Here is a 25,419-nt window from a genome sequence, read left to right as displayed (position 1 = left end):
TACATATATACATTTATCTCCAATTTTTGAGTCTGTATGTGTGCTGTACCAGGTTTATTTCTGTTTTATTTCATGGATCTAAGCACTCTCCCATAAGCCTGCTCTTCCATCCCAGCTGCCTTAGAGAACTCCGCACTAATAAGACCAATGAGATGTGGCAGCTCTGCCTGAGCCTGGGAAGCTTCTCTGCCCCTCCCTGCTCTGCCTGCTGTGACAGACGCCTGTGCTTGGGCTGATCATGTGGGGAGGGGCGTGTCCTTACGGGCAGAAGGGAGGACAGACTGAAGGGGATGTTACAGGGCGAGAGTATTCCCTGCCCACTGTGGGCTTTCTGGCCCCAGGTGGGTTCTCCCGGCCGCACCTAGAGCTCCTCTGCAGTGGCCATGGCTCCTGAGGATGGGTCACCTTTCTGTCCGAACTGGAAAATTCAGCCATCTGGCACTCGCACTGCTTGTCCTCAGCCAGGTAGGCTGAGCTGTCTTCTCCCTTCCATGCCAACAGGACCTAGCCGAGCACCTGGCGAGGGGACCTTGTTCGTCCCCTTACCTGTGGCTAAGTGCTCGCTGGGGGACAGTGCCAGCAGCCTTTAGGTGGGCTCTGGTGTTCGGTTGACTCAGCTGGGGTCCCTCTTGTCCTCTTCCTTCCCCATGGTATCTGATGGTGTCAGTTCCTCTCCTAGCAAGATGTGAACACCTCAAAATTTCTGTGGCCTCTATGGTTTGCCCTGATGCACGCTGAAAGTTCAAGTGCACTTTCCCAGAGTTAACAGCAGTTCATGCCTGATGATGTGTGTCTGTTAGGACAGAGATCCCTCATTTTATAGGGAACAGGGGTGTGTTACCTAGGGTAACCCAGAAATAACCAAGATGTCCCTCAATTAGTCTGGATATTGACTAAAAAATGTGACCTCATTTGAACGCCCCTTGAACTAAGTTCTATCCTTGAGAAATTATTCGGGATAAAACTTTCCATTTTTAAAAATGATGTGGCTAAGTGGTCCGTTTGCTCTTTCTGTGTCCCCAGTGAAGAGGTTGAGTCCTCCCTCTTCCAGAAAATCACTTTATTATCATGTATGCTTTCTAAATGGTTTCTCTGAGGGCAAGATTGTGAAAGAATTTATGGTGAGAACAAAAACTAATGTTTTTTAAAAACCCTAGAAAGAGAGGGAGGTAGTTAATGGCCAATGCATATGATGTTTTTCCTGTCCCCAAAATGAAGACAATGAGCTTTTAGTGCAGGGCCATATTTTTATGAGACTGTGACCCCCACCAACCAGTCCCTTTACGGACATGCCATTTGCTTTTCCAGCAGTTTATATAGGCTTTTGTTTTTTATTGTTGGCCATTGTAAGAATTCCAATGACTAGAAAAATTTTATGGGCAAAATCAATTGCCTTTCCCCCTAACCCGTCATCTAGTTATATATGTTTATTTATAGTGGCTTTTATTTCCTTTTTATTTTTCAACACAGAAACACCTTTAATCCTACTAGGTGTGCTCCTTCTTCATGGAAGCCAGGGAAGAGGTTCCCTTCCTCACTCCCACCGCTCTGTAATTGGCCACTTGGTAACTGGACTAAATTTAAAGTTTTGGCATTCACACAGAGCATCCATCCATCTGCTGGCGAGACACACTGCCCAGGGCTTTTCAAGAAATCCCTTAATAGTTCCGAACACTAATAATATTTATATACATTATGATGAGACAGAATTTACAGCAGGCTTCTGGGGCTGGCTCCAGAACTCCTAATCCTGAGGCTACTGCATGTTCTCTCCTGCCTGTCTCCCGGAATTCTCGCAGATGGTCCTGCAGCCAGGGGCACATCCGGTTTCCAACGCTGTAGTGGCTGGAGGTTACCCCTTAGCCAACAAGTCACCTGTCATCTTGAGCTCCTCCTCCTCTTACCATCACCTGTTTTTCCCTGGAGTATTTGATAGATGTCAGTGCACACCTTATGTCAGGTGGCTCGGGGGAACTCCGAGGTGTGTGGTCCCTGTAAGATGAATTGTTCCATCTCCGAAGGGCACGGTTTTCCCTACTCTAAGCTGTTCTGAAACTCCTTCAGAAATATTTCCCATCCGCGAAACAGCTCTGGTTCCCCGTCCCGTGTGCTGCTCGTGGTGAGAACTGACTGCCCATGTGGTTCCATTAACACCCCTTTGGGGGGAGGGTCTCAGCGGACCACTGCCCAGCATCTGGTGGAATGGGGGACAGACAGACAGAATGCAGAATGCATCTGCAGACTCTGTTATGTATTACTGATTTATTTCTCCTCATTCTGGAGATGCCCCGAGTTTGCATCTGGGTGTAATCAGTGCCAAGCAAGTGCACCCGGACTTTTGTTTGTTTGTTTGTTCTGTTCTTTTAAATGCTCGAGTGCTTGGTAGTCCACGAATGGCTATGGTGTCTTCTACCTGTCATTTTCTATAGCGTTTTATTTAGATTGTCAATGAGGGAAAGGTGGAGGGGGGAGACATTTGGTAATGATGCAAGCAGGTCCAATCTTTTCTACACTAAATTCCCGGAGACATGAATGGCATCATTACTGTGTTCCAGTTCAGGGGTTTTCAAGCACCGGGTCAAGGCATCAGGGAGGTTGACTCTTTTTGCAGGCGGGGGCTGGTCTGTGGACCGATAGTTAAAGACCACTGTTCTAGTTTGATCCTTTTAAAAAGTAATTGAGCATTAGTGCACACTAAGTCTTTTCAAGGTGTTTCAGCGAGGAGCACATTCAAAATGCAGGAGCAGCAGAGCATAATGCCTTTTAAAGCTGTGATAATACACAGACATGTTCACCCAGGGCCGCTACGTTATCACACGGGCCTCAGGCAGCTGCTAAGGTGGATGGCTGCCCCATGTTATAGATGAGCAAAGAGAGGGTCCGGGTCATGGATGCTGGGGACTCCCCCGAGATCCAACCCACAGTAAATAGGCTGGACTTCGCCCCGGCCCTTCTGACTCGGGATACGGGGAATATCCTCCTTGTCTCTGCGAATCTCTGAGTGTGACTGTAGGACTGTCGTTGCACATCTGACGTGGGACACAGGGTCCAGTGGTTCTCCATTTGGGGACTTCACGTGTGGGTGACTGGTTTGATATTGGTCGCTGGAGCCATTCGCTGGGCACTGACCGAGAGGAGGCCGATGAGCCGCACTCAGACTGACCGCCTATCCCCTCTGCCCCACAGCGTGCCCGAGTGCGTGCGGGAAGCGGGCGTGCTCCGAGAACAACGAGTGCTGCCACCCCGAGTGCCTGGGCAGCTGCAGCGCGCCCGACGACGACGCGGCCTGCGTGGCCTGCCGCCACTACTACTTCAACGGCGTCTGCGTGCCCAACTGCCCGCCCAACACCTACCGCTTCGAGGGCTGGCGCTGCGTGGACCGCGACTTCTGCGCCAACATCCCCAACGCCGATAGCACTGAAGGCGAGGGCTTCGTGATCCACGACGGCGAGTGCATGCAGGAGTGCCCCTCGGGCTTCATCCTCAACGACAGCGACAGGTCAGTCTGGGGCAGTGGGTGGGCCTACACCCCTTCCGCCGCCCAGGGAGCCGGCCCGAACCCCTCCGCCGCCCAGGGAGCCGGCCCGAACCCCTCCGCCGCCCAGGGAGCCGGCCCGAACCCCTCCGCCGCCCAGGGAGCCGGCCTGAACCCCTTCCACCGCCCAGGGAGCCGGCCTGAACCCCTTCCACCGCCCAGGGAGCCGGCCTGAACCCCTTCCTCCGCCCAGGGAGCCGGCCTGAACCCCTCCGCCCAGGGAGCCGGCCTGAACCCCTTCCTCCGCCCAGGGAGCCGGCCTGAACCCCTTCCTCCGCCCAGGGAGCCGGCCTGAACCCCTTCCTCCGCCCAGGGAGCCGGCCTGAACCCCTTCCTCCGCCCAGGGAGCCGGCCTGAACCCCTTCCTCCGCCCAGGGAGCCGGCCTGAACCCCTTCCACCGCCCAGGGAGCCGGCCTGAACCCCTCCGCCGCCCAGGGAGCCGGCCCGAACCCCTCCGCCGCCCAGGGAGCCGGCCTGAACCCCTCCACCGCCCAGGGAGCCGGCCTGAACCCCTCCGCCCAGGGAGCCAGCCTGAACCCCTTCGCCGCCCAGGGAGCCGGCCTGAACCCCTTCCTCCGCCCAGGGAGCCGGCCTGAACCCCTTCCTCCGCCCAGGGAGCCGGCCTGAACCCCTTCCTCCGCCCAGGGAGCGCGCCCGAACCGCTCCGCAGTCTTGGAGCGCGCCTAAAACCCCACCGCCGGCCCGGCAGGCAGCCTGTGTCTGAACTGGCAGGTGCTAAGCGTGAGCAGTTGCTGAAAAGAACCTCCCCTTTCCATCAGCACCTTCTTTCTCTTTTACCCCTCCCCTCTGCCCCTCATTTTTCTTCCTAAACACTGAGACTTTGCTTGGGAACTTCACCGAGGAAGTTCCGTTCTGGCAACACGCGTTGCCTCTGCGCATGTCTGCCGGGCTTCTCTAAATGTGTTGGTTCGTCTTTGTACAGAGCCCTGCGTTAGCCTTTGCTACAATGTATCAGGGATATAAGCCAGAGCAACAACACTTAGGAAGCAGCAGCTCGGTTGTAAGGGGCCAGAAGCTTCCTTCACGATTAACACCAGGGGATCCTTATGTTCCTGGTTCTTCAGAACCATTCTTCAAACATAAAATACCACCAGAAGAGTCAACAGTGATTTTGAATAGGATGTGGAACTCCCATGTATTGCCGCAGTCTGTTTCTGTAGGCTGCATCGAGTGCGTCTCCATAAAGGGGAGTCTGTTTTCTGAGTCCTCTTTGAAAGTGCTGTGCACACGTCAAACTGAAGGGTAGAACTCACATTAGTTGGTAATGCTGAATGTAGAGTAAGTTCTTGCCAACTTTATTGGTAATACCCCTAAACTGGAAACCACTCAGATGTCTCGCCGTAGGTAAGATGCTTTAAGCAAACTGTGGTACATCCCCACCAGGGAATAGTATTCAGCAAGACTAAAAAGGAACAAGCTATTGAAATACACAGTGACTCGATGGATCTCAAGGACATTACACACAAGGTTGTTAAGCTAATTTCAAATGGTCACACACACTATACATACTGTATGAGTCCACATATATAACATTCTCAGAATGACAAATTATAGAGATGGAGACTACAGTAGTGGTTGCCAGGAAGGAGTTGGGGACATGAGGGTGGGTGACTGTGTAGGATCTCTGTGGACCAGTGCTCTACCTTTTTTTTTTTTCTTAATTCAGAGAGAGGAGAGGAGGCAGAGAAACAGATACCCACATGTGCCCAGAAAAGGTTCCACCTGGCAAGCCCACTAGGGGTGATGCTCTGCCTATCTGGGGCTATTGCTCTGTTGCTCAGCAACCAAGCTCTCCTTAGCGTCTGAGGTGGCAGCCATGGAGCCATCCTCAGCACCTGGGGCCAACTCATTCCAATCAGGCCATGACTGTAAGAGAGAGAGAGAAAAAGAGAGAGAGAGAGAGAGAGAGAGAGAGAAGTGACAGGTGGAAGGGTGGAGAAGCAGATTGGTGCTTCTCCTTGTGCCCTGACCAGGAATTGAACCTCACACATCCACATGCTGGGCCGGTGCTCTACCACTGAGCCATCTGGCCAGAGCTAGTGCTCTATCTTGACTGCAGTGGTGATGACAGAAGTGTGAAGATAACATAGAATTATACACATATGTTGTAGTGGGGCTCATTCCCTGGTTTTGAGATAGTTATCATCATTATGTACAATGTAACCATTGAGGGAAACTGGGTGAAGGGTACACGGGACTCCTTACCTAACTTTTGGTGCTTCTGTATTTACTTCAAAGTAAAAGGCTTTTAAAGAGGGAGGGGCTGGGGCAGTATATTATACGTAGTTAGTTAGAAGGAGTAAAAGACCAAGTAAAAACGCAGACAGGAAAGCAGCTGAAAGTAGCTACGCCCCACACCAGAAGTGAGAACATGGCTGCATAGGATGGTAGCGGCAAGAGAAATGCCCTCGGCTGTGGATGGCCCAGTTCCTTGGGAAACCTTACCTGCCATTTTCCCACCATGAAATAGGACCATACCAGGGAAATCTGGTTTACCTATAAGCTTTTAAACAAAACGCAACCCTGCACCTTTGCCTTAGATTATGCAATAAAGTTCCAGGGGAAATGAAAGGTACTGATGAAAAGAGCTACAACTTACACTGTTGTCTTGAGTGTTTTTTACTTATCTCCGTGAATTTTAAACGATCGAATGCGCTTTTAAACTTCACAATATAAATATGATGGCTCTCCACCTCACCGTGCTGTTATTTACCCAACCCCATAACGTCTTATTTGTTTTGTTCGGAAATCCACTCAAATGCTGATCCGTGCTCTGTGGTTCAGGGGCTAGATGAGCATTTTGCTCACTATTTCCTCAATCACAGTAGGTAAGCAGGAAAAGTGCCAGTCCCTGACGGTCGGTGGCTGGTCGTGTGTTCAGGAGAGCATTTGAAATAGTAGCTCATTACAGAGTAAATGGAAGTTCCCTGCTTTTATTGTGCATGCAGCGAAAACAACATTTGGATCAATTTACAAGTTTCTGCAAAACACTGTCAAATAATTTCAGTTGTGCTCTAGCAAGAACAGAGTGTGGATCTGGGCAATGCCACATGCCTCTCAGAAGTCCTCACCAGGCTCTACGGGGCCGCTGGCGGCGGAAGTTAGGCTCCTTTTGGTGGCAGCAGACACACTGCTGCCCCTTCACTGCCCCTGTCTAGCCTGCAGGGCGCACGGAGCTGGAGCCGTGACTTAAGAGAGCAGCCCCGTTCTCCTTGGAGGGCTCCGGCGCCTCCATTCTGCGAGGCTGTTCCCCCTCGGTGGGACCAGCTGGCTCACCAGTCGCCAGCCTGTGATACGCACATACCTCGCGGAGGCATGGTGTGTTTTGTCTGAAATAAGCAGCACGCTCTCTCCTCTTGTTTGCAGCCTGCGTGGCTGATCCTAGGTGGGCTTGGGGATGAGGTACAGGGTGACCCGAGTCAGATGCTTCAGGACGGTTGGTGTTTATAGCGAGTGCGACTCAAGGGAGAACATGTCCGTCTGGTGTTGTCGGCACAAGGAGATGATTCTGACCTTTGTGTTCGGTTCTTTATTTTGCAGTAGTATGTTCTGCATCCCCTGTGAGGGTCCTTGTCCCAAAATCTGCGAGGAGGAAAAGAGGACAAAGACCATCGATTCGGTGACTTCTGCTCAGATGCTCCAAGGCTGTACCATCTTCAGGGGCAATCTGCTCATTAACATCCGGCGGGGCAGTGAGTACTCCCTCCCCTGGGAGAGAGGGCTGGGCCCCTTGTTTTTGGTGTGTGTGTGTGTGTGTGTGTGTGTGTGTGTGTTGATGCCTTTTCCACCCATCCGAGACCCACCCCTAACATCTAGGCCCCAGGAAACAGCGTGGTGTGTCGGCCTTTGCCTGACACCTTTGAATTTCCCTCAGAGATAAAGAACCAGATCGAAAGGCAGCCTGCTTTTTAGCCACCGGCCCAGAGTTTATGGCTGTCAAGGGTCATTCCTCATCTTTCTGTGCGTTGCCCCCTACGCAGGGGCAGGGCTCGCTGTCCAGACACACGCAAACCACAGAAGAGATGCTGGATCGGAGGCATGACTCAGCGGTCTCTAGTGGGCGCCAGACTCACGCAGCTTTAAGCCCAAAGAGTTTTGGTGACTTGGATCTGTTTGGGTTGGGAAGCCTGGGCAAAGATACCACTTTACGATTGTGTCACGTCCAAAAGGGTAGTTGATCTCCGAATTGACTCTGAGAAGCGAAATGATTTATGTGTGTGATGACATATGTAATGTTTTGGTACCCTCCTTCCCCTCCTCCCCCCACTGTAGGGTGACCATCGTTTATGACTGATGGCATTCTGGGAGTTGCATTTGTGCAAAGTAGCTCCCAACGACTTATTCTGTGGCATTTTCCCTCCCGATCTTTGATTGACAAGGGCTTTTAGCTGTGGTGCCTTGAATTCTGCACACCCGGGACCACTCGGTCAAGGTCCTGACTGTTTCCTCAGCTAGAATAAATACAGTAAGAAGGCCTTGAGGTTGAAACGGAATTTTCTCCTCCCTAAATCCTTTTGTGAAGAAATTGCTTTTGTACTTTGAGGAGAAAAAATGACTGCCTTCTGCATTCTGTGGGTGTACTTGTTGGTTAGAGGAGGGAGCTGTGTGTGTGGGTCCAAGATGGCTGGAACACTTTTTTTTTTTTTTTTTTTTTTTTTTACAGAAACAGAGGGAGAGTCAGAGAGAGAGGGATAGACAGGGACAGACAGACAGGAATGGAGAGATGAGAAGCAGTCAATCATCACTTTCTCATTGCGCATTGAGACACCTTAGTTGTTCATTGATTGCTTTCTCATATGTGTCTTGATCGCGGGCCTTCAGCGGACTGAGTAACCCCCTGCTGGAGCCAGCGGCCTTGGGTCCAAGCTGGTGAGCTTTTTGCTCAAACCAGATGAGCCCATGCTCAAGCTGGGGACCTCGAGGTCTCGAACCTGGGTCCTCGGCATCCCAGTCCGACGCTCTATCCACTGCGCCACCGCCTGGTCAGGCTGGAACACATTTTTGCTTAGTTCCTTTGAGGGTTTTGATGCTCCTGGCTCTTCACAACAGGGATAACTGTCCGCACAGCTAGGGCTTTCTCACAACCCCTGTGGCCCTTCGAAAGGAAGTTTTATTTTCCGCTCTTACTGGATTTCTTACATCTAAAAAGATTTGCTTGTTCCTAGAACATATATCCTTTAAAAAGTTCCTCAACCTGCCTTTTTTTTTTTTTTTTTTTTTTTTTTTGTATTTTTCTGAAGCTGGAAACGGGGAGGCAGTCAGACAGACTCCCGCATGCGCCCGACCGGAATCCACCCGGCATTCTCACCAGGGGGCGATGCTCTGCCCATCCGGGGCGTCGCTCTGTTGCGACCAGAGCCATTCTAGTGCCTGGGGCAGAGGCCATGGAGCCATCTCCAGCGCCCGGGCAATCTTTGCTCCAATGGAGCCCTGGCTGCGGGAGGGGAAGAGAGAGACAGAGAGGAAGGAGAGGGGGAGGGGTGGAGAAGCAGATGAGCACTTCTGTGTGCCCTGGCCAGGAATCGAACCCGGGACTTCCGCACACCAGGCCGACACTCTACCACTGAGCCAACCAGCCAGGGCCCTCAACCTGCTTTTAATAGCTAGTCCTTTTCTGAAGATGAGAATGTGATCCATGAATTAAATCCGTGGCGGAGTATAATACTGGGTGTGCCCAGTGGTGGGGTAGGTCTCCCAGTCTATCTCTGATGCAGGAAATCAGTTGGATGCCACGTGATGGTCACCTCATGACAGAGGACAGTCCCCAGCCTTGACTATACGGTGTAATATCCAGCCCCACTTCTCAAATTCGAAGTCTTCTTCTTGAAATGTCAACTGCAGGCAACCTCCTGTCTTTACAGCTTGAATATCTCCTTAACTTCTCTCTGAAAGCCACTAAACTGTACATTCAGTGTAGAGTTGTGTCCTCTGGGACAGCACCTTTTTGGTTGGTTGGTTTGTTTGAGCAATTCAAAGCAATATATAACCTTATATCGAATAAGTCCTCTCAAATCACACCCAAACCCCAGCAGTCGAACAACACCCCACTTGTGATAGTGTTTTATTATAATTTTAGGGTAAGTTGAACCAAAGTGTATGTTTTTGATTTGCGAGGAGACAACGATAGATAGCAAGGTTAAAGCAAACATGCCTTTTGTCCACAATGATGGGAAATAACCCAATGACGTTTCACAGATGAATCAGTGACTGTTTTCCCAACCCGTGTTCTGGTTGTGGGAACAATGACGGGGCAGACTTCGAGGCGCAGAAATGAAGTTTTCAGAGTTGCCCACAGATAGCCGTCCTTGACGTTAGTGTGCTCTCCTCCACCCTGGGACGAGGGAGTCTGGAAATGGAAAGAGGTCCCTGTCTCTTAGAAACTAGCCTGGCTGCAAAGGCAGTCCGTACCGAGACGGTGAGCACCCTGTTTGCTCAGCCCCGGCGTTCCTGCGGGGGCAATGCTCTGTGTTGACAGAGCTTCTTAAAAGACGTTCCCTAGACACGTCAGCCCTGGCTAATTGGCAGTCTGGTATTTATGATTTTACATTCTCCTAATCGGCCTGGGAGCGACAGTGTCCAGCCGGCTAGATGCTCCCTTTCCCCTGCTCCCAGGGCTCTGTCTGTCCCAGGAAAGGTGGCTGGGAGTCCAGCCTAGGGAGGCAGTTTCCGACCAGGGATGGCGGCCCGTCCCAGTAGCTTGACCATCTCAGTGTCACCCCCACCCCTCCCCCCAGAACATAAGCTGCCCCAGAAAACTCCCTCCACGCGTGTCAGTGAGAAACCAAGTGGGTGCCCCACCTGCTAAGGGCCCTGCTCAGTGACACGGTCCCCTCTCTGTGTAGATAACATCGCCACGGAGCTGGAGAACTTCATGGGGCTCATCGAGGTGGTGACAGGCTATGTGAAGATCCGTCACTCCCACGCCCTGGTCTCCTTGTCCTTCTTCAAGAACCTGCGTCAGATCTTAGGCGAGGACCAGCTCGATGGGTAAGTGTGGATGTCGTGGCCGACACGCTCTGGTCCAGAGCGAGCCATGGCCGGCAGTGCCCGTGTTGCTAGGGTGAGAGCGATGCCCTCTCCCCTCATGTGGCGTTTCCAGAGCCGTGAGCCTCCATCCGTGGGGCGCTGCTGCTTTGGAAAAGTGTCGTGACCCCATCGGTCAAGGGCGGCATGCTCGGCCGTGGCTGGGGAAGCCGCAGATGGGGACGCTCCGGGGGAATCTTTCTGCCGAGGGAGACAGGATGGGGTCTGAGACACTTGGCTCTGTGAAGCCATCATGACATGACCCTTCTCTGCCCCTGGGTGCCATACCCTTCCGCACAGAAGCCACCCTGTCTTCTACAGTCTACGGGAAGGAACCCAAGAGACTTTAGAGAGGTGTATGGATAGTTTGTCCGCTTGTCAAGAATCTTGGTTCACAGAAATGTTTCTATTGATTAGCTTCTGGGATTTACACCGCGAATAGAAGTCCTGCCCTCTGTCGAGATGTGCTTTCTGACAGGGGTTGCAAAGCAGAGGCTTTGCTCCAGAGAAGTCCCGGCTGGTGCGTAGGGACAGTGTCTTCCCAGCAGCTGTCTTGCGGGTGCCTTTACGTGTAGACTTTTCTCTTCACGCAGCCCCCCCCCCCCAAATACAACCCCAGTCAGGCTGTAAGCTCACACTGCGAAATCCAGTTCACATTGGGACACCCGTGAATGAGTGAGTTCCTCCGTAAAGAGAAGTTGGGGAAATAATCTAGGAAGGAAAGTGGTGGGGAGGTCATGGGAAAGGCTCCCCTTCCTACTGTCCTGCGCTGACGGGATCAAGTGACTGCAGGAGGCCATCTCTACAGCCTCCCTGCTCTTTTCTCAGACCAGCTTCTTGGTCGCTCTGAAATTCTTAGAATTCCGTCATCTGCGACAGCTAAAGAGAGAAGGCAGCCTCCTGTCCCTCTCCAGACAGCACATGTCCCAGCACCGGGGACACGGGCTCTTCAGAAAACGGCCTTTCTCCTTGCAAATCCAAGGAGGCTGCCACCGTGCCCACTCCAAGAGTGCCCCGTGTCACTTGGACGGCAGGCTGGGGCTCTGCCATTTTTGAGGTGGTGGTCATTGTTTGTCGTATTCAATTTCTTTTCTTTTTTTAATTTTTATTCAGTGAGAGGTGGGGAGTCAGAGACAGATTCCCACATGCACCCTGACCGGGGATCCCCCCGGCAAGCCCCCTGCCGGCCAGTGCTCTGCCTATCTGGGACCATTGCTCCATTGCTCAGCAACCCAGCTATTTTAGCTTTTGAGGTGAAGCCATGGAGCCATCTTCAGAGTCCGGGGCCAACTTGCTCCAGCAGAGCATGGCTGCGGGAGGAGAAGAGATAGAGAGAATGGAGAGGGGGAGGGGTGGAGAAGCAGATGGTCACTTCTCCTGTGTGTGCCCTGGCCGGGAATCGAACCTGGGACATCTACATGCTGGGCCAACGCTCTACCACTGAGCCAGCCGGCCAGGGCTGTTCAATTTTTAAGTGAATTGTAGCACATCTTTGTTTTGTTTTGGGTGTTTGTCTGTTTTCCCCAAGCAGGTTCCTGTGTCTGGAATCCCTGGTGTCTGTGAACACTTTCTTAGGCAGACTGGGATCTACCAGTTTTCCTGCTACTTAAGGACACACACTTTTCTTTCTTTCCAGGCTGAGCTTTTGATAGGTATAGGAAGCCAACAGGAGCACTTAATTAACTTTTATTAGGACTTACCGTATGACACGATTACTTTGAGTTGCGTGGTGACTTAAGTGTTATGCACTTAAACACACCTGAAAACTAACGGCTGGTGGTTGTACGCACGACTATGTGCAGGTGTCTCATTATTGTGCAACTCGTCTAAAACTGGAAGTCTCAGGGGGGTCTTTGAGGGACACGTGTGATTTACCGAGGCGTTTGGGATGCTTCCGGCTCAGGTGAGCTCCAGGCCCCTGCCCTGTGTTCATGTTTTGGATGATAGCGGAGGACAGACAGACCCCAGGTTTTCACAGCCTGTTGCTGGATTGGTCACCGCTGTGGCCTGAGGAGGCCGGTGTCCAGGCTCTTTATCTCTGGATGCTGCTGCTTGGAGGGTCCCTCTGTAGCCGGGACACTTGCCAATCCTGCCTCTCTCGACGGGGGCTGGGCTCTCTTACCTGCCTTCCGCACCGTGACCAAACGGACATCCTCGCTTGTGGTGACCTCCCGGTGTTGGATCCGGCTGGAGCGGTGGGAACAACTCAGTGCCTGATTTCTCCTCCCCAGACTTAGGAAGAGAGCTAGGACCAGCCCCTCCACCTGCCCCCACACCCCTGCAAGCAGGGCAGAGTCCAAGAAAGCGAAATAAAAAAGGAGTACTATCAGCAGATACAAGTCCAAGGCGGACTGGCGAGCTGCGATGAGGGTCAGGAAAGGAACATGCCTCAGGCCTGAGGAGGGTCAGCGTCTGACGCCGCAGACTGGACAGGCTTCCTGAAGACGTGGCCTTGAGCTGGGCCCCAGAGGGTCTCGGGGACACTCAGAAAGCAGAGGCAATGAACAGCAGTGTGGGCAGGGCAGGAGGGAGCGATGGTAGCAGTCCTGGTGTCCCGGGACCTGTTTGGCAAGTGACGCTGGAGACGCCGGTGGCGCCAGAGGTACGAGAGGTGTGACGTGCGGTCCAGGTGCGGAGGTTGAGATGTAGGAAGGCTGTGGCACGCCGCCGAGGCTCGAGTTGGGGGAGGGGAGGGTGTGCGCAACGCTGTCTGGACACCACTGCCTTCTGGCCGCTCCGTTTCTGTGTGCTTTCGGTTTAAGCCAAGGGAGTGTTTCCCCCAGAGCTCCCCAGAGCTGATGACCCGTGAGGATCATCTGGAGGGCTTTTTCAAATTCCCAAGACCCAAGTTGGACCCCATCTCAGTTCCATCAGCAACATAGGTGGGGTAGGAGTCCAGGTGTGCTGCTTTTCTGAGGATCACCAGCTAACTTCAGTGTGTGGCACAGCTTGGGAGCCGCTGCTGGATAGCCTGTTACTTCTCGAACGCATGTCCCCCGGTACCTTAAGTTTTGTTCCTAAATATCTTCTTGTCGCACTTGAGCCTCAGAGTGCCGGCCTCCTTGACCCTCTCACGGCCGCAGTGAGAACGTAAGCACGTGCTTCCCCTCGGCTCCCCGGGGAGACAGCTGTGCAGCCGTGTGCTCGCGGGTGGCAGACGAGCTCCCACTGCTGAGACCCCTCGTATCGACCCAGGAGCCTCACGGCGGGGCCGAGGTCTGCCCCCAACAGTGTCCTGAGCCACCCGGACCACTGGGTCAAGTCCAGAAGGGGACATCCAGGCGTTCTCCCTGGAGTAGAACGTTCTACCGTGTGCCCGGGTCCTGCTGTCCAGGCTGGGGACAGGTGCAGGCAGGCGGCACCAGGACAAACAGCAGGTGGTTGGTGAGCAGAGGGTGGGGCCCAGACCGCCCCGGGTGGTCGCCCGTTTGTCCAGAGGTACCCACCTGGCCAGCGTTTCCTGGAGGACGTCACTCAGTCTGTGTTTCCAGAGTCAGGTCTTAGACATTAGGAAAATCAAAGTTTGTTTTTTTTCCCCTGCTAGTTATGAAGGAAACAGAGTTTGTAACACACACATACAAGATTTCTATGAGACAGCTCACTTTCAAGCCCTTGACCAGAGCGAGAATGTTGCTGTTACCTGGCAGTTTCTCTAGCTGGGCAGTCCTGTTTCCTGACGGCATTGGGCAAGTAAGGACTTACAGCTTCACCTTGTTTTCTGTTGCCGCCGAGTCTTGTCACCCCAGAAATAATAAGAGGAGGAGGAGAGGATGGGTAACGAGAACTGGAATCCTGGGGTGCCTCTAGGCATCCCCGTGCTCCCCTCCCGACCGCCTGGCTGTGCAGTGCTCCGCGCTCCCTCTGCCTGCTTGCGACGCTGAGAGCAGGTGGGTGCAGGCTGCACTTTGAGCACGTCTCCGGGACTTTCAAAGGAACAGGCAGTCCACGGTGTGACTCAGCAGTCCCAGGCTCTACCCAGCAGCTCCCCAGAGAGAGGAAGACGTGCCCACACAAGACCTGTGTGTGTGTTCAGAGCACTGTTATTCATGGCGGACCCCTCCCCCCGCCGCCCGGCAGGGACAGAGCAGGTCAGTGACAGCTGGGATAGCAGCAGGCACAGAACCACCTGTGGCAGTGAGGACACCTCCTCGTGGTAGGAATGTCTGGCACAACCTGGAGGCAAGGACTGCCCAGCTGCACCCCTTTCCTGAACCTTATGAGACGCACGTGTATACTGGGTCAGTCTGGGGGAGGAGGATTATACCTCCCATGGAGCTGCTGAAAAGTGATTTCAAGAGGAAACATTTTCTGAACGTCTGTTCAGTGCCCGGTGACCGTCAGATGTACATTCCCACCCCGTGGAGACCCTCAGTGTGGGCGCAGGTGTTGGGTTTGCAGGGCAACAGGGACGTGGCGTGTGAAGCAGCCGGCTGCTGATGGCTTGGAGGAGGCAGCATCTGTGAAAAGGCCACAAACCTGTATCCATTGCAGATGCGGGATGCTGGAGACCGCCCCATGCGCTGGGTTCTGACGCCCCCTAGAGGCCGCCAGAAGGAGGCCTGGTTTCTCCTCTGGGAAGTGAAAGAGCATCAGGGTGTATTACAGCTTCCCCCCTCAACCCGTCAGCAAGGGCTGAAGAGAGGGAGATGCCGCTTCCTCCCTCGTAGCTGGGAGGCTTTTGTGCCTGCTGGGGTGGGGGTGGGGTCGTGGCAGAGAGGACACTCAGACCCTGCCCTTTGGATCCCAGATGCAGTTCTCCGAATCCCAGACCCTGGCTGTCTTCCAATGCCGTGCCCACACCTCTGCCTTCCTTTGCGTCCCCACCCTGCCCGCCCCTCGCAGCAGCACATGGGCAGGCGGCGAGGTTGGTGACTCAGAGGCGAGACAGCCCCGAGACGGGAGCCGCAAACAGAACAGCCAAGTGTGTGATGCGCGTGAGGCGTTGGGAACGCCAGTGCAGATCACATACAGACAGGGTCCTGAAGGAGGTGGCCCGCGCGCCCGGCCTGCCTTGGCTGGGCTCAGTGAAGAAACACACACACACACACACACACACACACACACGCCTCGGCTGGGCTCAGTGAAGAAACACACACACACACACACGCCTCGGCTGGGCTCAGTGAAGAAACACACACACACACACACACACGCCTCGGCTGGGCTCAGTGAAGAAACACACACACACACACACTCACACACACACACACACACACACACACGCCTCGGCTGGGCTCAGTGAAGAAACACACACACACACACACACACGCCTCGGCTGGGCTCAGTGAAGAAACACACACACACACACACTCACACACACACACACACACACACGCCTCGGCTGGGCTCAGTGAAGAAACACACACACACACACACACACACACACACACACACACACACACGCCTCGGCTGGGCTCAGTGAAGAAACACACACACACACACACACACACGCCTCGGCTGGGCTCAGTGAAGAAACACACACACACACACACACACGCCTCGGCTGGGCTCAGTGAAGAAACACACACACACACACACACACACACACACACATATATATATTTGTAACACTGAGAAGGCCGGGAGCCAGGTCACCAACACAACAGCCCCCCCCCCCCCCCCATCAACAGGCCGTGGCATTTATTGTCATTCCGTCACAGTGGTTTGAGATGCCCTGGGAACTCAACTATTGTTTCTGAGAAGGTTGCCCCCAGCATCACTGGTTTTGTTGCACGTCCGTCCTTGCACTTAAAGTCACAGAACCCGTCGGGGATGTTAAGTGAGGATCTCCTGCTTCTGCAAACCCTGGGCATCACGGGCCTGTGTGGGCTACAGAGAAATAAACAAGGAATTTTAAAAAGTGTTCATTGGATGTCAAGGCAGCAGTAAGCTTAGAAACGATCAGGAAATTGCATTTACTGAGTAACTAACTGAGTAGCCATTTCCTTCAGGAAACAATGAAAATCTAAGTGTGCGTGTACTAAAGATAAGTAGATATGCAGACAGCTCTCTTCCTTTACTATCTCTCAGTTCTCCTCTAATCGTGGGAAGAGTTGGGGGAGGCATGCTCCAAGCCGGGGAGGAAAAACAGGAGCACTTCTGACAGGCAGCTCAACAACAGCCCGATTAGTATTGTGACAAGATTTCGGTTTCATTTTTCTGTTACCTCCACAGGCTCTATATGCCCAGGTTTTTATATTGCTGTTGGTATCCTGGCCCTCCAGCCTTCTCCACGTTGTAAAATATGTTTCTGTTTACTGTATATATATAAAAAAAAGGTCATCTTGCTTTGCAAAGGGATTAATCACACACAGGGACCTCCCGGCCGCCTGTCACTCACATGTCACACTCCCAGTACAGAGCCCGTGCCTCCAGCTGCGGGAGAAGTGGCACGTTTTGTTCGGGAGGCATTTTCGGTGCACTTCTGTTCCCTGCTGGTGACATTGAGAGAGCAGCCTCATTCCAGGTAGAGACAGCCCTTGAACCTGGTCAGCGGGCCCTTCTTCTCAGCCCAGAGGTTTCCCGGCCAGCCAGGAGAGTTTGTCCCAAGTGGCCGACTCAGGGGCCTGGGGCAGCCAGGCCCAGGAGCGTCAGTAATGACCCTGCACAGTGGCCTACAGACCTAGCAATGCTCTGTGGGCGAGAATGGGCCTAAAGCAGGAGGCCTCTGCGTCCACCTGTCAACCTGTCCTTTTGTATGAACGGTGATGTGAGTCCCCTGCCTTCCAGCTGCGCCACCTACACCTGGCCCTGAGGGAGAGGGTGGACACTGTCCTGAGGGATGGCACACGTCCCCTGGCCACGCCCTGGGGCTTTCCACCTGGACACGTGGCCTGTGTTGCCCACCCACAATGTGGATTCATTTGGAAAATGTCTAGCAAGTGGCTGTGTTGAGCAGTGAGCTCTCACACAGTCCACAATGTAGATCCATTTGGAAAATGTCTAGCAAGTGGCTGTGTTGAGCAGTGAGCTCTCACACAAGGAGAGGGCTGTGCGCTGGCAAGCTCTGGTTTCCAGACTGGGGCCAGGGGTGTGTCAGGAGGCCTCGTGGTGCGTTTAGAGGAGCCTGGTCTGGTTTCTGAGTGCTATCTCTGGACTGAAACCCCTGTGCGGGCAGGATCACCACCCACGTCCCGTCCAGTGTGTGTGCGCGGGTGGGAGCCCGGTGCTGGACTGCCCACTGAGGATCCGTTTCTCGTCCCCACACCCCTCCCATCTGCTGGGACAGACACCGAGGCTTTTCAGGGTGGGGGAGTCTGGCGGAGGGAGCAGGCCCAGGGTGGGTCCACCACCGAGCCGGTCTCCTGTCCCGGGCTCTGTCCCACCCCGTCGTGCGTGCACTGCTGACGGTGTGCATGGGATTCACCCCCGAGGATAATGGCTGCCTCCCTGCAGCCACTGCACGACGTGAGCCGTTCCAGTTGAGTAGCAGAGCACACCTGTTCTCCCGTGCGAGGATTTCGGGCACATGGAACAAGCTCTGTGCCGAGAGAGACAACTGAAGGCGTCTCTAGGGAACGACTCACGTAGCATCTAGGGTGCAGGAGGCATTCCTTGTTGCTTGGGTAGCATCTTGTCGGTTTCTGTGTCAATTTCAACATGCTGTCCTTGCATCCGTTGTTAAGGGTAACTTTCCCTTCCTAAGAGGCCCCGTGAGGGTGGCCGGCAGGCTGCAGAGGAGGAAGGAGGCAGAGGTCGCGGGCTAATGCCGCTGTCTGTGCTCGCAGGAACTACTCCTTCTACGTGCTGGACAACCAGAACCTGCAGCAGCTCTGGGACTGGGACCACCGCAACCTGACCATCAAGTCCGGCAAGATGTACTTCGCCTTCAACCCCAAGCTGTGCGTCTCCGAGATCTACCGCATGGAGGAAGTGACGGGGACCAAGGGGCGGCAGAGCAAAGGGGACATCAACACCAGGAACAACGGGGAGAGAGCCTCCTGTGAGTGGGCGCGCTCTCAGCCTGGGGCCTAACATGGCGGGCGAGGGGCCCTTCTCCCCGTCTAGAGCTTCCTTCTAGAACTTGGCTTGTCCGTGGGTGTCTTCAAGGTCAATAGTGGGGCAGACCTGTGAGCGTGTCTGTGTGGGCGTTCCTCAGCACCTGGGTGAGTGTAACAAACTTTCAGAAACCGGTTTCCATGGAGGCTTCAAGGCAGTGCTTCTGGAACACCCAGAGTTAATGCCTGTCTTTGCGCAGGGATACCGTGAGGCCATGTTTCCACCAGGAGCTAGCCTTCTTGGTCTCATCTAACAGTGCACGTGAAACTGCCTTTAGAAAATGGGTGTTTCAAAAAGAAAAAAAAGAGAAAGAAAGAAAAGTTGTGATTCTGTTTGGCTGAAGTGGGTGATAAAACGAAATTGTCTCTCCCCTGTAAACTTTTAATAAGGAAACAGTATTTAAAAAAATCATCTATAGCAATGGTTTTCAACCACCAGTCTGCAGATGGGAGCTGGTCCCATCTGAGTTAACTACTCTGATATTTGTGTGTGTGTGTGTGTGTGTGTGTGTGTGTGTGTGTGTGTGTGACAGAGACAGAGGGAGAGACAGATGGAGGGACAGACAGACTGGAAGGGAGAGAGATGAGGAGCATCAGCTCTTCTTTGTGGCTCCTTACGTGTTCATTGTAGAGTTAACCACTTTGAAGTGTGAAGATGACAGACCCGATGATCTTAGTCGAATTCATTTATGCTCGAGGCGATGTCTGCCTTCGCGGCCCCTGAAGTAATTCTCCTGTTTCACCCGTCCCCAAGTGTAAAAACGTGGGAATCTTGCACTATCTGTAATGTTCATGTGACGTCAGGGGGTTTAACTCTTTCGCGGACCAACACCCGTCCGCGACCAGCGGTTGAAAACCACTGACCTGCGTGATCGAGGGGGATCCTGTCCACGCAGGACCCTTTCCCTTCAGGGTGAGAGTCACACTCAGGTCATATCTGCGCCCAGCACACTCACAGAGCAAGGAGCCCTGGGGCTCCGTGGCCTCGGGTCCCTAGCAGACCTAACCAAGCCACCGGAAGCCCTGGAAGGGACTCGGGTGGCACGCACACCAGCTCCCGAGAGGAGGGAGACCGTGTGGCCCGGGGGGCGTCCCCGACACGGGGAGGAAGGGGCCGCTGCCGCCCGTCACTCACGGTGTGCCCCGGGCCCCCAGGTGAAAGTGACGTCCTGCACTTCACCTCCACCACCACCTGGAAGAACCGCATCATCATCACGTGGCACCGGTACCGGCCCCCAGACTACAGGGACCTCATCAGCTTCACCGTCTACTACAAGGAAGCGTGAGTTGAGCCGGGCGATGTTGGCAGGACTGGGGGGGTGGGGGGATGTCCGGGCTCATCCTCAGGGCCCTCCCCGCTGTCATGTGACATCTGTCACTGCCTGTGACAGCTACAGTGACAAAGCGTTAGCTTCTGTGGGTAGAGGCATTTGTAGAAAGCAAATCGGAAGCAAAAGCTTATTTTTCAGAGACTTCGGTCAATTCCAAATATCCATAATAGTAGGAGGAGGGAATTGAAGTGTCATTTCAACCTTGCTGCCCACTGACCCCCTGTTCCGGGTCACCCTGCAGATGCTCAGTGCCCTGTGAGGTGACCCCGGGCAGGGCCATTGTCCTATTGCTCTCCCTCTATCCGTGGGCCCTTCCTGCGGTCACTGCCCCGCAAACAGGAGAGAAGAATGGAGAGGAAAAGGTTTGGGACCTTTCAGGTCATGACTCTTTCATGGTCGCTCCTTGAGCCTGCTGGGGCTCTTCTTGTGCCGAAGCAGCCGTGACCCCTTCCTTCTGGGGACGGCTCTCAGCCCCGCTTCCTTTCTCTGCCTCCTTTGTCCAGGGCCCCGTCTTGACCCAGGTCCCACCTTGGTGCCGTGGGTCTGTTTCCTGGGTGCTTGGCTTCCCCAGAGCTGGAGCCAGAGCCACCGATGGCAGTGTCTGGTACCCTCTGCGCTGCTGGGGCCTCGGGCAGGGTCCTAGCGATGAAGAAAGGGCTGATTAAGTGTTCTTGCACATGGAGGTCACTCAAGGTCTTTGAATGCAGTGACAGCGAGGGGTGTGTTAATGTCTATTTCATTAGCCAGAGGTCAGCGGCTGTCCAGCTCTCTCGTCTATGATGGAAGTCAGCTCTCTACCCAACCCTGTGTCTATGCAAATATCCTACCCCTTTGATAGTCCTACCAGGGGTTTGGCAGTGTCTGCTGGTCATTGCACCAGAGCCGGGCGCGGGCTTCTGAGATAACCTGAAAGCCAAACACCTCAGTATTCTGAGCTGCCTGAGCAATTAGAGTGGCTGGCGAGTACCTGAGTTTTTGCAAGCCCTTCTTCAGAGCCTGTTTTCCTGTAGCAAAGTCATTTTCCTCAAGAAGTTATTCTTTATCCATAGTGGATGTTTGCATTAAATGATTCTGCTTGTCTTTTTGTGGGTTGGGGTTTTTTTTGGTATTTTTCCAAAGTGAAAAGCAGGGAGGCAGTCAGACAGACTCCCACAAGCGTCCGACTAGGATTCACCTGTCATGCCCACCAGGGGGCGATGCTCTGCCCATCTGGGCCCTTGCTCCATTGTGGCCGGAGCCATTCTAGCACCTGAGGTGGAGGCCATGGAGCCGTCCTCAGCGCCCAGGGCCAACTTTGCTCCAATGGAGTCTCGGCTGTGGGAGGGGAAGAGAGAGATAGAGAGGGAGGAGGGTGAAGAAGCAGGTGGGCACTTCTACTGTGTGTTCTGGCTGGGAATTGAACCCAGGACTTCCACACGCTGGGCCATCACTCTACCACTGAGCCAACCAGCCAGGGCCCTTTTTGTGTTTCTTAATTCTGAAAAAACCCAAAAACAAAACCCGCCATTTTGAAAGACAAGAAAGTAGCTTTTGCATGTGTTCTGATGAGCAGCAAGCAGCGTTTTAAATCCCAGAACTCATTCTTCCGGAAACAGAGTATCCAGTTCTCTAGTGTACCATCTCTGTGGTGAAACCAAACCCCTAGCCCAGTTGCTTAATTGTATCCTTCCATAAAACTCTTGCGCTACTTTGTTTTGTTCAGGGTTCCCGGTATAGACAGGGTGACATGCTTGCCCCACCTGGGCCGAGGGATGGTTTGTCCGAGCTGTATCAGCTGCTGTTTTTTTCAGGCCCTTTAAAAACGTCACGGAGTATGACGGGCAGGATGCCTGCGGCTCCAACAGCTGGAACATGGTGGACGTGGACCTCCCAACCAACAAGGAAGTCGACCCAGGCATTCTGCTGCACGGGCTGAAGCCCTGGACGCAGTACGCCGTGTACGTGAAGGCGGTGACCCTCACCATGGTGGAGAACGACCACATCCGTGGGGCCAAGAGTGAGATCCTGTACATCCGCACCAATGCTTCTGGTATGCCCGCCCGCTTCTCGTCGCGACCTCTCAGTCGTTGTCCTGACGCAAGGGCCCCCCATCTATCTCTCATTGACCCCCCTTCGTGCCATTTGAGTCAGCTTCAGAAACCTCAGATAAAATGCATGTCCCTCCATTTTACCACTCGCTGGAGTTAAATGCTTGGGAGGGGGCAGTTGGGACAGATGAGAAAGCTGCAGTGTTTGATTTAGCTGCAGGTGTCACCCATTATCACCCGGTGGGGCCCCCTGCGACCTGTCCCATGTGCAGCTGCAGCTCTGTCACGTTTGTTCCACGGAGGTTCCCTGGACACGGGGGTGGCCACGGGAAGCATGGGCACCGACACGCACACTGTTTTGGAGCAAGGCTCTGTTTGTGTTCCACGTTTTGCCCAGCGTGTCTGCGTCCAGGCCAGGCACTGGGCTGCTGGCTGGGGTGCACGGCGTCGAGCGCCCGCCGGCCGGGACCGCGGGTCCGGACGGTTCTGTGACGTGCCCTCGGTTCTGCTTTGCAGTTCCTTCCATCCCCCTGGATGTGATCTCTGCGTCAAACTCCTCATCTCAGCTGATCGTGAAGTGGAACCCGCCCTCCCTGCCCAACGGCAACCTCAGCTACTACATCGTCCGCTGGCAGCAGCAGCCCCAGGACGGCTACCTGTACCGGCACAACTACTGCTCCAAAGGTGAGGCCGCCAGGCGTGGGCACCCGTGACCCGGAGCGTGTCTGGGCGCCGGTGGTGGCGGGACACCGGCTCCCCGTGCTCCGCCCGGTGGGGTAACGGCCTTCCTTCCCACGCCCGTGGGGCCTCTTCCCCGAGCAGACAAAATCCCCGTCCGGAAGTACGCCGACGGCACCTTCCACATCACGGAGGTGACGGAGGACCCCCGGCCCGAGGTGTGCGGCGGAGAGAAGGGGCCGTGCTGTGCGTGCCCCAAAACGGAGGCGGAGAAGCAGGCCGAGAAGGAGGAGGCTGAATACCGCAAAGTCTTCGAGAATTTCCTGCACAACTCCATCTTCGTGCCCAGGTGCGGGCGGCTTCTGCCCTGGGTCCGGGTGGGGGGTCCGGGCTGCCGCAGGGGTGTGGATGTCTCCCCTCCCTGGGAGCTGACAAGTGTTCTCTGTTTGGGTCCTTCCCGTTTCCTTGGGCTCTTCGTGTCCTATCCCCGGACAGGTCTCCACGAGGGAAGGACAGGGCCTCGTCCCTGTCTCCCACCATCCCCTTGGCTGACCTGAGTGTGGCCATTTCTTTGAGTGATGCTGACGCTCACGTCCTGTTTCCGTGGGGTCCTGTAAAATGCCTGAAGCCGTTTTGTAATGTTTCTGGGGGGAGCCCAGAGGCCTTTTTCCCGTATCCCTCAGATAGCCTTCCGAGGGGTCACCTCCGGATCCTTGGACCAGCTCTTCTGCCTTTTTGGATGGGGACATTCTTCCTTTGGTGACTTTATCCATTTTCTTTTACTGCCTGTTGTTGTTCTAAGCCCTCCTCAGATCCATGAGTGTGACTCTGCCCCTGTCATGGGCAGGGACTTGGGGAGGCTGCTGCTGAGAGGGAGGCAGAGCCAGGCTGGGAGAGACCCCCAGGAGAGTGCAAATCCAGACCCCAGGGCCTCAGAGGAGGGAGGGTCTGGAGTCCAAGCCGCAGCTCCCTGCTGGCACCTGCACTTTGATCCACCATCAGAGGGCGTCAAAGGACCGCCCGGCATCGGTCACTGACCCTGCTCGCCCCGTCTCTGGGACTCACACCATCTACCTCACTCGCCTCACCCTCTCATGAACTTCAGTGCGGCCAGCGTGTTGGTCTCCTGTCGCACTTAACCGTAAGGTCTGCGGACCGGATGATGCAGTGTCCTGACGAGACCCCAGGGCACTGCCTCTTTCTCTCTACAATCGAGTGACCAGTCTGGGAGCCGGCGTGGGTGTCTCTGTGCCGACCCTGGGGTTTGCAGAGGAGAGAAAGCCAAGTGAATAGAGAAGGAAGGAACCCCGAGTTTCTTGCTTGTTCTCAGCCAGGAGGGCTCAAGCGCTCCTTTCTTCCAAGGTCAAGATTTTCCCTTTCTCGCTGTGACCCTCCCCGAGGTCACAGGCAGACAGAAGAGGTGGAGGCCCGTGCTAGCCAGGCTTGTCTCTTCCTTACAGACCAGAAAGGAGGAGGAGAGACGTCCCTCAGATTGCCAACACCACCATGCCCCCCCGGGGCCGGAACAGCACGGTGGCAGACGCCTACAACGTCACGGAGGTGGAGGATCTGGAGACGGAGCACCCTTTCTTTGAGAGCAGAGTGGACAACAAGGAGAGGACGGTCATCTCGAACCTGCGGCCCTTCACTCTGTACCGCATCGACATCCACAGCTGCAACCACGAGGCCGAGAAGCTGGGCTGCAGCGCCTCCAACTTCGTCTTTGCGAGAACCATGCCTGCAGGTACGGTGCGGTCCAGCTCCGCCCGATCCCCACGCCGTGGGGGCTCAGCTGTAGGCGGCCTGGGGATGTCCTGGTGACATGACTCCATTCCCAGACTCTCCGGACACAGTGTTCAGGAGCAGGGAGCATTTCCTGGGCCCCTCCCCCCATCCGTGCGCGGGTACACATGCCCAGTCCCTCCTGGGTTTTTAGTGAAATCCCCAGTTAGCTGTGTTGATTTCGAGTGACCATCACTCCTCAGGCTCATCTCCTGGAATGGCCTTTGGCCCTGCTTGTTGGGTCTTCACTGTCCCCTTGTAAGTTAGCAGCTGCCTGCCACTCAGCCAGCGATCCACCCGCCTTTAAGGCTAGATGATGTGCCCGCTCCCCTTTCCGGCTGGGGGCGGCAGGAAGTGGCTTCATCTGACACCTTGCGACTTCCGGGACATGACGCTGCTCCAGCTTCAGACCCTCTGCTGGGTGTGAGCCACCAGCTCACAGGGACCTTGTGTGGTCACCGTCCTCGGTCTCCCTCCTGGGGGACCCGACGCTGATGTCACTGCCGGTTTCTATGGTTCCACAGAAGGAGCAGATGACATTCCTGGGCCGGTGACCTGGGAGCCGATGCCCGAAAACTCCATCTTCTTGAAGTGGACAGAGCCCGAGAACCCCAACGGGCTGATCCTCATGTATGAGATAAAATACGGATCACAGGTCGAGGTGAGAGGGGGCAGGGGCCGTGTGTGGGCGTGCCCCGTTCCCGCTGACGGCCGGGCTCCCGGCAGCACGTCACCTCCGGGCCAGCTCGCGGCTCAGAGCAGTGAGACACGGGCGAAGCCGGGGAGGGCAGAGGTCATGGCAGAGTGCGTGGACCACGTCAGGAGCCGGACTTGTCGCCCTCACGAAACTGTTTTGAAGCACAAAACGGTTCATTGGCATAGACTAGAAGGGCCTCGCTAGCTTTTCATCTTTCTGGAGCACTGCTTGTTTACAAAAAAATGTGTCATTAAAACTGGGGTGTGCTTCTGGTCCCCAGAGGATGCTCCGTTTAAGACGTGGTCTCTTCCCGTTTATTGCCATTGG

At 54.6% G+C, this 25,419-nt stretch overlaps 1 protein-coding gene across 1 annotated transcript in view; it reads left to right on the top strand.

Moving 5' to 3' along the window:
- Window positions 1-25,419, top strand: part of IGF1R (insulin like growth factor 1 receptor) — a 220,963-nt gene that overhangs the window by 175,179 nt on the left and 20,365 nt on the right. Inside the window, exons 3-12 of the mRNA XM_066355414.1 lie at window positions 3,187-3,499; window positions 7,098-7,249; window positions 10,400-10,544; window positions 18,308-18,522; window positions 19,733-19,859; window positions 21,699-21,937; window positions 22,452-22,619; window positions 22,758-22,962; window positions 24,074-24,357; window positions 24,920-25,056. Of these exons, the coding sequence (XP_066211511.1) occupies window positions 3,187-3,499; window positions 7,098-7,249; window positions 10,400-10,544; window positions 18,308-18,522; window positions 19,733-19,859; window positions 21,699-21,937; window positions 22,452-22,619; window positions 22,758-22,962; window positions 24,074-24,357; window positions 24,920-25,056 (1,985 nt within the window). The remainder of the gene's footprint in view (window positions 1-3,186; window positions 3,500-7,097; window positions 7,250-10,399; window positions 10,545-18,307; window positions 18,523-19,732; window positions 19,860-21,698; window positions 21,938-22,451; window positions 22,620-22,757; window positions 22,963-24,073; window positions 24,358-24,919; window positions 25,057-25,419) is intronic.

The sequence above is a fragment of the Saccopteryx leptura genome, chromosome 13 (genome assembly GCF_036850995.1).
Source record: "Saccopteryx leptura isolate mSacLep1 chromosome 13, mSacLep1_pri_phased_curated, whole genome shotgun sequence".
Classification (NCBI taxonomy): domain Eukaryota; kingdom Metazoa; phylum Chordata; class Mammalia; order Chiroptera; family Emballonuridae; genus Saccopteryx; species Saccopteryx leptura.
This window is presented reverse-complemented; position numbering and strand designations above follow the sequence as displayed.